Source organism: Micromys minutus (assembly GCF_963924665.1).
Source record: "Micromys minutus genome assembly, chromosome: 26".
Lineage (NCBI taxonomy): Eukaryota > Metazoa > Chordata > Mammalia > Rodentia > Muridae > Micromys > Micromys minutus.
In genome coordinates, this window is record NC_137961.1 from 23,786,416 (window position 1) to 23,799,689 (window position 13,274).

Below are 13,274 nucleotides of genomic sequence, written 5' to 3' on the forward strand. Positions count from 1 at the left end.
TTCTAGGGGAAGAATTCGCGTATATTCTTTAATGTCTCACTAAAAAACAGTCTAAGAACTAAAAGCAACATGATGCTGACCAAACTGGCTTAGCAACTCAAACCATGGGTGAAGAAAAAAGATTGAAGCAAAGGGTGCAGGGAGATAATTTTATTAGTGTTCTGACACATCTCCTTTCAATTCTAATAATTCACCATCAGTCTTCATGTTCCTCCATTTTCCTTCTCAACTGAAGGTCTTTCCAAAATAACATTTCTAATTAAGTTTGACTGAATATTTCATAATACTTCAACGTAAGAAATAAAAAGCCACCCCTCCTTTGTTGAGAATGCATTGTTAATTGCTATATAGGTCTCTAGCAAGTTTGCAAACCTATGTTTGCTGTATAAAATACAATATCGCTGACTCATCTTTTGTCTGGAGTTCATTACTGTTCAGATCATCATGGCTAGGCTGTTCTATAAAATAATAGCACTAACCAAATTGGAGTTTATATGTTAGTATATAATGAAATGCATCCCCAAACATCATTCCCAAATACTTGAGAGGGACAGAAATTAGAACCCAAATATCAAGGACTTGTACAAATGTTCAGTGTCTGTAGTCCTTAGGGATATAAATGAAGCATATTAAATTTGTCCTACTTTACTGCTCTCTTTTCACTCATATTTAGTTCATCAACAATCTATTTCTAATGTCAACCTAATTCTATTATCATATGCCTACTCACGAACAGTGATAAGATATTCAAAGCTGTTCTCTGCTTGCTACAGAGGTGGTTTCATGTTGTTTTAGACTACCCATCACAAAGGTGGCTCCCAGTTAAGCAGTTTGGAGTATGTGGTACACATTGGTTGACCATTACTAGGGTATTCTTTAGCCTATAGAGAAAGATTCTTATTGTCTTTCCATTATCCATGTCATGGAAAGCAACTGGTAACTCCAAATCTAAATTTTGATCACTTCTTAATTAAAAATGATGCCAAAGACCAAAGAAATGTAGCTATATTTATAAAACAGCTACTCTTTTAAGAGCATTTAAATGTTTTATTAGTAATAACAACTATCTTTTATTTTTATATGTACTTTGTAATCAAATTTGTTTGTGACAATTAGAAATTTAAGATGTAATGTTTATCTAAAATACCTTGGCCTGGTCTTCCAAATATGCAAATGATCTAAATGCATTAAACTAAATTTTTATGAAGTGAAATTCATACAGATCTGTTTTCAAATGCCAAGACAGTTCATCTCCGTTATAAAAAAAATGCTAAGAAAAATCAGTACTCTACATTTTAGGTGGTTCTGAAAGAAAAATGAAACTTGAATCATAATATTTCTTACACTAAAGTCCCTAAAACATATTTCTTCTAACAAAATCACCATTAGTAGTGAAGGAGTTAAAAACATATAAAGACACTCTGGACTAGCCAAACTGACATATGAATAATACATGACCAAGGATCTGCCTACATTGGAGGGTCTCTGAAATGATATAAAACATTAAGTCTCCTACTTGTGAAATGATTCAACAGGGCTCACATGGGAAGCATCCCCGAGGACAGCTCCATCTGCACACTTCCAACCACATCTCTCTGCGAGATGAAAAGGCTGTTAGGGGATCTTGGCAGGCTCTTAATGGTTCCAAGCCTTCATCTAATGCTTCTCTCTAAGAGGGCCTGAATTTAAGCCATCCATTCAATACTGTGGTTACAGCATTTGGTTTTTCAGTATGTGAGCTCTCCAAGGCCAAGCTTTCTTGCTGCCCTTGTCAGACAGCAAAAAGAGGATTAGTGAAACTTTTAGGAAGAGGGAAGACACCGTGATTACAGGTCCCAGTGGGAAAATGGGTTATAACGGGCAGCAAGAAAGCTTGCCAGAAGTTGTTCATCTGTTTGAGAAAATGGAGCAAGCAAAAAGGGGAGAGTTTTTGATCTGCAGATAGCTTGTATTTTATCAATCTTTTCTTTCAAAAGCAACAGGGTATGTCCTGAGAGACCCTAAAATATGACATCACTAATGAGAAAAACTACATTCTACTGAAATCGCAAACTAAACAAAAGTTGTTTCCAAGAGCTCAGTATCTCTACTTGGGACTCAGGTGGCCTGCGCCACACTTTAAAAGTCACCATTCATGTGAGGAAGCAGCTGTTCAAAGAATTTTCCTGTGTAACATCTTTGGCATGAGCCATTTATTTTAATGCAGACACAACATTCCACAGAGTTCTCTTTACAGTTCTACATGTTGTGATATACCTCAAAACATTGTATGTCTAAATACATTAGAAATGTAAAAATAAAAATTATATTACTTCAATACACTCTATAATTTTCTCCCACTCTGTTTTTCTGTCTATGACTAATAATATAGTAATATTTGTCTCATGAATATATCTCAAAGAATGAATTAAAGAAATTTCTGATGCACATAGATTTGAGATCATGTTATATCAATTACTTCTTTTAAAATATTAGACAATGAGTATTATATACTAAATGCTTTTTGGTGTATGCTTAAATAAATAATCTTCTTGTAATCTCTTATAATGTTGAACATTTACTACTTAATGTGGAAATAATGGAATATAGTAATTCATTTGAGCCTGAAAAGCCAGATGTGTTGTTAAAAAGATATTTAAATTCTTTTGATGTTGATTCCTTGACAACCTCATGGGAAAAAATAATTAGGGTCAATAATGCAGGAAGATCACTGTGTATTGAAGTTAGTCCCTGCTCATGGGAACCGGTCAATACAAAATAAGTAGAAATGAGTGTCTCATGGGGAAAGGAGTATTGTTTTAGCTGGTGGCTTAGGAAGAAAACCTATGATCCATTATCAATTACTGACTTACCCAAAGAACTGTAAAGTGTATAAACACTTTACAGAGATGAGAAATTGACTTGCAAAGGGAGTAATTAGTGCAATTTTTAAAAAAATAAAAGTTTGTCTATTACTCTTGGATAATTTTATACATGCACTCAAGATGTAATGCACATATTACACTACATATTATATTTTTGTATTAATAAGATACTACATTAATTAGATGCATGAAGAATTAATTAAAGGCTCCTAAATCAGTAACTACTCATAGAAAGAAAACTGGCCTTCTGATCAAAGACTTTGCCTGCTGGTGTATTAGTAAATGTTTAATAACTGGCTCTAGAAGACAGCAGGGCAGCCTGATTTGTGACATTTGTATGCTTACATATGATAATACTTCTATAATAAAACTTTTGCTACCAATATGATGTCATTAGATGCAAAAGTTAGACAAAATTTCTGCAAAGTGCATGCTTCTATGCAAAAATCCTACCCAATAGTGCTGTAAATATAAAGTAATACCTAGATGATAGCCACGTTGATTTCTGAATATGCATTACTTTCCTTTTCAAATATTTTTTGAGGTTTTGTTACCATTTATTTGTGAAGTTAAAAATGAGCGATACAAAGTAAAAACTGTCATACAATTTGTTTTGTTCATACTTTATCTCATCTTCAACAGATGACAATATACCAGGCTAGTCCTGGGGTTGGTACTGGAAGGAGCCAGGGAAGAGTGGGGGCAGGGAGAAAGAGAGACAGAGGAAAATGAGCAGAAGGGACCTGTGACACCCACACCTGGTCCAAGGAATGTTCCAACTCTGGCTTAAAAAAAAAAAGTACCCCCCTCTCTCCCACGTGCTCATTGCTGGCCTCTACTCCTCTACTCCCCCCCCCCCCGCCTCTACCGCCCTCTTAACTCTCCCATGACCGGAATAAACTATTCTGTACTATAACAAAAAATAAAGAAGAAAAAATGAAAAAAAATTATAGAATTTGTTCTACTCCTTGTGATTTCATTTTTATTTTTTATTTTTTGGCAGAGGTTAAATTCTCGCTATTTTCTAAGGCTGGCTCAACATGAAGGATCCCGATTTTGGAAAGGAAAAAGATGTGAGACACACAGAATAAGAGAGAGGGAGCGCCTCCGCATGAAGGGGATCCCCTGAACCCTAGGCAGCTCTCTCACCAAACCAATCAAATATAAAAACCAAAAAGAAACCCCCAAATGGAACAAAAAACGGAAGGAAAAATATTTTCACAGATGAAGTTCATATCCATTTGCTTCAGTTGCCTGCAGAAGAGGGAGAGACGGGGATGGTCATGATAGGAGGGTCGGCCTGGTTACAAGAGTCTGGGACTCTGGGCAGTGGGCTAAGAGGCCAGGACCAAGTCCCCACAGGCTAAACACGGAGCTATGACTGTCTGTCTTGGGGACTCCTCTGGTCAGACTGCTCCTTGGTGGAGGAGAAGCAGGAGAAAGAAGGGGAGTAGTCTGCAGCAGAAGCCAAATTTTGTTATAGCTCACATAGTTAAGTTTTTGATAAAATAGTATTTAAAAGTTGGCTAATAAAATTTCTAAAACCCTCACTGTAAACTCTACCCAGCTGGAAGAAGTGCCTAAGCTCACTTTTGGAAAATTAGAAAAATGCTAATGTTAACAGCAAAGGGTAGAAATTGGGAGAAGGATGTTAGGGAAAGAGATTCCTCTGTTACGAAGGCATGTGGATTTCTGTGTTGTAACTAAAGACAATTTTAAAATAGATTTCTTCGTATAAACCATAATTTTAAAGATTTTTTTCATTAGGTGTTTAGGTTTAAGAAACTCAGTGTAGAGATGCATATCTGCATTGCCACTATTCACGAGGCAGAGGAATCATCACAAGTTTTGTAGCCATCCTAGACTACATAGCAAGACTTTATCTGCAAATATATATATATATATATATATATATATATATATATATATATATAATCTTAATTATGATCATCTTAATTATGATCATTTCATTTGTACTTATTAGTGAAAGAAACAGCTCAAGAACAGGGCTTTCTTTTGTACCTTGATTAACTGATTTTACCAATCAGCCTGTTTAGCATATGGATTCCTAATTAGCAACATTTATTATACTAAATAATGATCAATAGCAGAATATAAATGTGTTACTTCTTACTGGGAAATAGAGAGGCTCTCAGCATTATATACACCTTAACATAAGCTGGTTGGGCTCAATTCTTATACAAGAAAGTAACTGCTAAAATCTAGTTACCTTGTGATCTTGATCTGAGATGTGTTACTGAAAAATAGACTGAATGCCTGCTTGAAGCATTTAAAATGCAAAGTCCAGTAGAAAGTGTAGGTTAAAGGTACCCAACATTTACTTCTCCATAAGGATTTAAATATTTATCATTAGTCATGGGAAACATTCTAAGGAATGACCCTACCATATTTTTAAGAAAGGAGAAATCATTGAGGAACAAATGGAAAATAATTAGTATAAGTCATCTACCTAATCACTGCAATAGGATCCAATGCCAACCCCTGTGCTCTCCAGTTCTGAGTCTCATCTACCACTCCTTTTGGTAAGTATTTCTTCTCCAAATGAACAGCTTTTAGTTTTCTTGCTGTATCAAAGGTAACATATTTCCCAGCCCATGTCACTGTATCCAACTACATTTATTGTATTGTAGTGACGTCAATGTCTACTGTATACTATGCCATAGCTAGATGGCATTTCTCTGACAAGGTATTCGCAGCACATCTCCCATTTTATTTTAGACCTTTGCAAAATATTCCAAATTTAAAACATTAAACTATTTTGCTTTATGGGTAATGATTGTGTTCCCTTAGCAGCCACTGCTAATCACTGATAATGAATGATCCTTGGGGAAAAACATAGTTCTGCTGTGGTGTGTTTAACAGTTTCCTCTGAGGCTGAAACATTTTATCTTGTAGGGAAAGCTCGCTCAGCAGAAAGTTAAACAACTCAAAACAACTTCAGGAAGTACCTGAAGTTGAACAGATTCACTAGGCCACTCTGCCAGAATAAACAATAAAAACTGAGAGTCCCTCTGAAGAGACTGAGACACAGGATTTCAGTAATATTTACTATTAAAGCATGCACTGCTTTGTCTGTCATTAACCTTTCCTGAACATAGTTCACCTGTGATATATCAGTATGTCTATTAGTCTTCCAGAAATGACTTGATTATATTAAGAGAAAAATTTTACAAATTTATGATAAGGATATTGTTCTTAGGGAGAACAAAAATCTTCATAAAAGCAATTATATGAAAAATAACTAATTAAAGTTGAGGACATTACTTTTAAAATCAATCGTACTTCCTAAAAAATGAAATGGCATAGGGATACACACACACACACACACACACACACACTTGTCCCTGTGATACAGGAGATAGAGATTTATGTAAGTGAAAAATGATTCTGTATTGCTGGGTTATCTAAGGCAACTGGTATCTTTAAGCAAAAATATTATGATCTTTTGATGGACTTATGCTGATATCATTTTAGCATTATTAAGAATAAGCAACCACATAGAAGACAAATGCAGTGCGTCCATAGGCAGGACTGGGAAGCTATACAAAGGATTTGGAAAGAAAATAACCATAAAATAGGTTTAAACCAACAAAATAAAACATGTAATCAGTATGTTGAGCTTGAAAAAGAAAAGATATGACAATATAAATCTGCTTGTCAGGAGGCCTACACTATGACATATTCAAAATTTTCTGATAATTATCCAGCAGGAAGATATATCTGAATTAATCTCAGGTTGGTACCATGAAGTTCTTAGTTTGAGATAGATGACTGCATGGTGGCTATAGTTAATGATGTGTACAGTGTGTTTAAATATTGAGAAACCCAGTTTTAAATGTGTGAACCTCCAAACAAATTGTGCTAATTCTGTATTTTAAAATCCTCCCCACCCTGTACCTACATCAAAATGTTCACATACATTGTAAAAAGTAGTATTTGACAATTTAAAATAATAGTAAAATAAGGACTTCAGTTTGCAAAGTAAAATTAAGAACATTCGTCGACTTCATATAGAGGGTCTAAACCTAGTGAATACTAGTGAATATTGGAGAAAAATCCAGAGAGTGTTAGCATTAAGTAAACCTTTAAGCCATGTATAATGAAACCTGAGGACAGTTACTTAAAGAAGACAAAGACACAGAGACACAGGAAGATACTGAGAAGTGGTAAGGGAAACCTCATACCTACTACAACAGCAGTCCTGCCATGTAATAAACCATCACTAACTGACCTGTCTTTCTATTTGGGCTCCTCCCTAAGGGATATGGCTCAAATGTAATAGCTCAGACTACATAGAGAAAGCACACTGAAATTAACTCACACAATCTGGATGCCACGTGTCTCAGTAATAAACCTGTTTAGAAATGTAACACAACACTCTAGGAGTCCTGCAGACTAATTCCATTGCTTGATATTCAGGAAGTCACCAAGGTAGAGCAACACATGTGTAAAGTCGTAGAGTTTAGGAACTTAACACGGACAGTGCACTCAGAGTCTGGAAGTCAGCCTAGAGACCCAGCTCCTTTCTGATCCGTCCAACTACCCCTATGAAGGAAACCTGGAGCCAACTTCTCAAGCCCAGCTCATCACAATGAACAATGTTTTTTTTTTTTTTTTTTTTTTTTTTTGGTTGTTTGTTTTATTATTTTTTAATAGGTAAAAAATTTATTTGAACAATGATTGTTTCCACTGAACAGAAATTCGACCTGAGGTGTAGGAGCAGTTTTACATTTTTTCCTTTATTATTGGATATTTTATTTATTTACATTTTAAATGCTATCCCCCCCCCTTTTTTTGGTTTCCTCTCTAGAAATCTCCTATAGGATCATCCCTTCCCTACTTCTATGAGAGTGCTCCCTCATACCCCACCCACTCCAGCATCCCTTCCCTGGCATTTCCCTACACTGGGGCATCAAGCCTTCACAGGGTCAAGGGCCTCTCCTCCCACTGATGTCCAACAAGGCTATCTTTTGAGCAGAGCCATGTGTACTCTTCAGTTGGTGGTTTAGTCCCTGGGAGCTCTAGGGGTGTCTGTTTGGTAGGTACTGTTGTTCCTCCTATGAGGTTGCAAACCCCTTCAGCTTCTTCACTCCTTTCTCTAATTCCTCCACTGGGGACCTCAACTCAGTCTGAGGGTTTGCTGCGAGCATCCTCCTCTGTTGACAGAGCTTCTCGGGAGACAGAAAGTTTTAAAAACATAAAGTTACAGACTTACAGACCAAAAGTACATGAACAAGTGTTCAGCAGAGTTAAGTGCCCACGATACTGGTAGGAAGCACCATGCCTCTTTCTAGTTCCTGATGAACTGTCTGCAGTTTCAGCATGTGCTAGCACGAGGTGGCTCACTGACGTCCTATCCCAGTAATGTCAACTGTTGCACATCCCTTCATTTTCCTCTTTGTTTGAATGTCATTCTCTTTGTGCAAATTTCCCCTAGTTCTACTCCTCTAGAGAATCCTGACTAAACCTGTCTCATGACAGTTTTATACATAGAATGCATTTTGACCATATTCAGGCTGCTATAGCCAATCCTTTGTCGAACCCCCTCACTCCTGCTGCTCTTTTCTCTTCCCAATCCCCCTTCTACTTCGAAGTATTTCCTGGGACCCCATATTTTGTAACAGCACAGATCATTCTTCTGTACTTGATGTGTAGGTTAGCTCTCAGCCTTGACTAATGAAAGGTGATTTCTACACCAATCCCAAAGTCTCATTGTCAGGCATAAATAAATTTTCCTAACCTTCTATAAATTTTATAAGATGAACCAGAATAATAAAATAAAGACAACAAAAATTAAGAATTACATTACTAGACTAGAGAGGTGGCTCAGTAGTTAAGAGCACGGACTATTGTTCCAAAGCACCAGAATTCAATTCCCAGCAAACCTGTGGCAGCTCAAAAATATCTGTAACTCCAGTTTCAGGAAATTGTTGGCCTTAGAAGACAATGTAAACACCTGATGGACAGTCAGACATGCATCAGGCAGAGCCTCAATACTCATAAAATGGTCTTCAAAAGGTCATACTTCTGCACAGAAAAAAAAAGAGAGCTATTTAAATTAAAATCATGTAAAAGCAGAATTTTTATTTACATCTACTTTATAGAACAAGTGAGTTTCCATACTGACTGTCCAACATTTCTGCAAGATAAGCAGTACATTTCCCAAGATTTAATTCAAAACTCACACAGATACATCCCCACTGACCATACACAGGTTTTTTTGGGGGGTGTGGGGGTGCTTTTGAATGCCACAGGTGCTCTGCTCACAAGATAGTTAGAGGGTGGAAGAGAAAACCTTGCAGCTTTCCTTCCGCTGTCAGCAAGTGCATGCTCATCTTCTTTAACTGCGGGAAGATGTTCTCCAAAATAAAACATACAGCCTATCTATATGTTAATAGCTGCTTGTTTGGGTAAACCTCTTGGGGTTTCTGTGACTATAAACATACTGTCATAGTTTTGACTTTTAATGGGTTGATTACCAGCTCTGACAAAAAATATGGCTCTCACCATAAACGGGTATAAAATATAATAACTTCTCCAAGTAATGACAAGGCAAGTCTTAATGAACATGCCCTTGAGTCTGATGACTGTGCTGGTGGACAATGACTCACACTCTGTAGGAGCCATTCCTGTCATAGAGTGTTCAGCACTTTCCTGGGGCAGCTCAGAGAAGATGCTTCTGAAATGCCATATGTAGGTAATGGCAGAATTTAATAAACACGTTTAAGGTTCATTTAAATATGGTGACTACAGATGTTCTGGTGTTCTTTTTAGCTCTGGACTCTACATACCTGATAAGAGAATACTTGGTATTATACAGACACACAGCACCAAGTGTCTTTAGATAAGATGTTTGCTGCTGTTGTTGTTGTTGACTTGAGACATGGGTGGAATCGTAACCAATCATCTTTCTGAGGAAAAATCGCTTCACCAAGTGTTCTGTGCTCCTGTGTTTATTTACTCATTCTCTTTCATCTGGGTCTGGCAGAGTTGGGGCATAAACATAAACTATGGGAAAGCACATAAGCTTGCATGGAGAAAAGGCTAAAATGGTAACTAGTCACAGTAGCAGAAAGAAGATAGAGGACAGATTTTGCAAATCAGAATTCAGCAACATTAGTTACCTAGAAAATGGCAAGTTCACATATTTTCTACTCTGGATAGAATGATGTTCATGTGCAAAGGAATTAGGTCACAGAACCCCTTCCATTTCTTTGGTTTTAGAGGAGCTCCTGGCTGTCTGGGTAGTGGTCTGAGGATGACTCTTTATCTTTACTTTGTGAATTTCCGGCACCCCCTCTTTATAGCAGCACTTGCTAAGGTTTCATAACCTTCATCTTCCAAGAGTTCACAGAGTAGACCAAAGCAAGAGGGTAGCTGTGTTCAGTGTGAAATGCACTAAAACTCTCAGAGTCTGTTCACGTGCAGTGCTGGAGCAGGCTCAGTGGGCTTATTTTTTAAAAGCTCATGATTTCTGTAAGTGAGTTACCAAATATAACCATAATTGTAAATCAAATATATAAGATTAAATAAATCATATCCAAAACATAAATACTAAAATATTCTTCCTAGTTATTTTACTACATTCTTCTTTATCTGTGCCTTTGAAGTTGTTTAAGTCTCTTCTTTCAGTAAACATATTGCAGTGGCGCATACTATAATTACAAGGATGTGGTGTATGTCGCCTCTACTTTGTCAAAAGAAATTCATAAACAATCTGTTAGGGCCTGAAAATTATTATTCATTTCAGAAAGAGAAATCTGGTCATAGCAATGATGAAATTCCAATTTTGTTTGAGTGTCTGTTTTTCCCCTCAAGTCAAACAAAAATATCAAACAGTATTCACACCAAAACTATAAAGGCAAGAGCTTGTCGGCCTCAAAAAAGAAATTATTCCAGAAGTAATTTATAGTAAGAATTATTGTGTTTTCCCCCCATGGCAGCACTACTCGTATAAACTATGCTCTCATATACTAATGTGACAATGTGGTAGAGAAGCATGCAGGCTAGTTTTTCTTGTCAACTCAACACAAGCTGGAATCACTTCAGAAGAGAAAAACCTCAGCTGAGTAAACGCCCCAGCCAGATTGGCCTGTGGGAAAGACTATAGTATGTTCTGTTATTTACTGATGGATGTGGGAGGGTTCAGCTAACTGAGGAGGCGACACCTCTAGACTGGTTGTTCTGGGCTTTTAAAGGAAATCAGGTGGAGAAAACCATGGAAGAAACCCCGTAAGCACCCATCTCTCCCCCAGGTGTCTGCTTCAGCCTCCTCTTCCAGATTCCTATCTTGAGTTTCCACCCTGATGTTGTGTTATGAATTTTTTAAACGTCTTATCATAGACATAGAAACTCTTACCTGGGCTACACAAAGCTTTCTTTTGTTTAAGATCCAGTTATGAAATTCATATGATCGTGTCTCTGCCTCCACCATACTAAAACTTTGGAAAGAAAAAAAAAGACAAAAAACTCCTAGTTCCTCATAGGCAAATTGGTGAAATGGGTGAATTAAATCATGGCTGTATTGATGAATATGTGTGAAACCCTGGTGTGTTGTGTGAATGTAACACTGAAGTTATGCCTATGGGTCACACAATCCAGTGTGCTTACTAGCAGCCTGAGAGAAACCAGGGTTGACTGAATTTATTGCGGTTTCTTTTTATTCAAATGCCGACTTAATTATTTATTTTAAAATCACTGTATAAATTATCTTTTGGTGGTTTTTTTTCTTCCAATGTAAAGAGAAAATATGCTCGTGTAAAAGTCTTAAATTATGTAATTCAAGAAAATACAGTGAAGAACAACCCTATCTGGATTCATCTGGAAAAGTGAAGATGTTTAAAAACCTCCAGTGAACAAGGACTAACTACTGAACGGCGTTATTATTTCTCCAGTTAATGAACCCCGCAAGAGCTATCACCATTAGGTAAAGTTCGCTGAAAGCCTTGTCAAAACACACCACATACACCTCTGTGATTTGTGACAAAACCAACCAAAAGCAATGCTTCAAAGAAAGGAAGAGCAGGGGAGCACCTACAAGGTGAGGCTGGGGAGACTACAATCTTGCTCACAAAAGTCAGGCACCCGAGATGGCAGCTTTGACTTTTGGTGACCATGAAACAGAACTCCTAGTCAACCCTGATAACCAAAGGACCCAGAGGATTTGCTCGGAATCAGAACAGTCTTTTATCTTTTCACCCAGGTTCCCAACTTCAGATTGCACTCACTCCCTGGCAAGGGGCCAAGCCAAACTGAAGCCCTGTTCGCTCCTTTGCACTGTTCACTCCCCAAAGACAGCTGTCAGTTCGCCGGCATCCTGAACATGCAGCATTCCAAGAAAATCAAAAGCGGAACTGAAAAGGCAAAGGCTGAACTTGCGGCTCCCAAGCGCAGCCACATGTTCCTGGAGTACTCAACTCCTCCATCATCGACTTCCAGTTGCTGAAAGTGAGAACGGCCAGAAAGGTGAGCTTGCAGCTCTCTCAGAAGCTCACTGCCCCAGGAGCACCTTCTAACCAAACAACAACCGGTCTCCAGAAAACTGTCCCGATAACAGCGCGCTAAGAGCTCGGGCATAATTTAAGTAGAATTGCAGAGGGTCCACAAACCAGGTGTCCAACAGAGGGGTGGCGAAATCCTCTCTCCTGGAGCGCCATCCCAGCCCTCCCCCCACCTTGTCCGTGTGTCAACGCCGGGTGGGGGCGCAGTGAACCCTAGCGAGTGAGACCAGAAGTCAGACCGCGCCCCCCTGCGGGCAAGTGCTACCAGGAGGGAGGCATTGACTTCCTGTAAGGGACAGAGAGGGTGGGGGAATCCCTCTGATGCGCTCCACCAGCTCCCGGGTCCTTAGCCCGGAGCTTCGGATCCAGGGATGGATCCCTAAAAGCCACTCCAAAAGGCGGACTGGTTCCAGACCCGAACGCTCTGGCCACTTACCAGCTGCAGTGCGCAGAGACAGACCAGGGAGCAGCGCCCGGTGCAGCAGCCCATGGTGCGGCCAGTGTCCCAGCAGCGCCGCTTTGGAGAGATCTGGGAGCTTAGGCGACTTCAGAACAGCCCGCGCTGCTCGCTCTCCCACTGGGTGCAGGCTCTGGACCCCTTAGCCAGCTTTCCGCTTTCCGACTGGGGCTCGCCGCCTTTGTTAATCTGCGTGCAGGGCGGGCGGAGGTCAGTGCGGCTCGCCCGTGCAGTGCGTCTGCCGGGGGTCCCTACCTCCTAGCGCGAGGGTCGGCTTCTTGAGGAGGGGGAGCCGGGAGGAGGGCGGGGGGATGGAAGAGGCTACAGCTGGTGAGTGGGTGAATGTCTTTTAGGGGAGGGGAGCGTGCAGGAGGTGGGCGTCTGGAAAGTGCGGTGGGCTGTCTGGGTTGGTGTGTGAGCTTGTGTGGTCAC

General features: G+C 39.1%; 1 protein-coding gene across 1 annotated transcript in view; it reads right to left on the bottom strand.

Moving 5' to 3' along the window:
• Nucleotides 1–12,875, bottom strand: part of NKAIN3 (sodium/potassium transporting ATPase interacting 3) — a gene marked incomplete at both ends in the record, with an annotated part of 591,633 nt that extends 578,758 nt beyond the window's left edge. The window contains one exon of the mRNA XM_080938561.1: nt 12,822–12,875. Coding sequence (XP_080794687.1) covers nt 12,822–12,875 — 54 coding nt within the window. The remainder of the gene's footprint in view (nt 1–12,821) is intronic.
• Nucleotides 12,876–13,274: the final 399 nt, after the last annotated feature.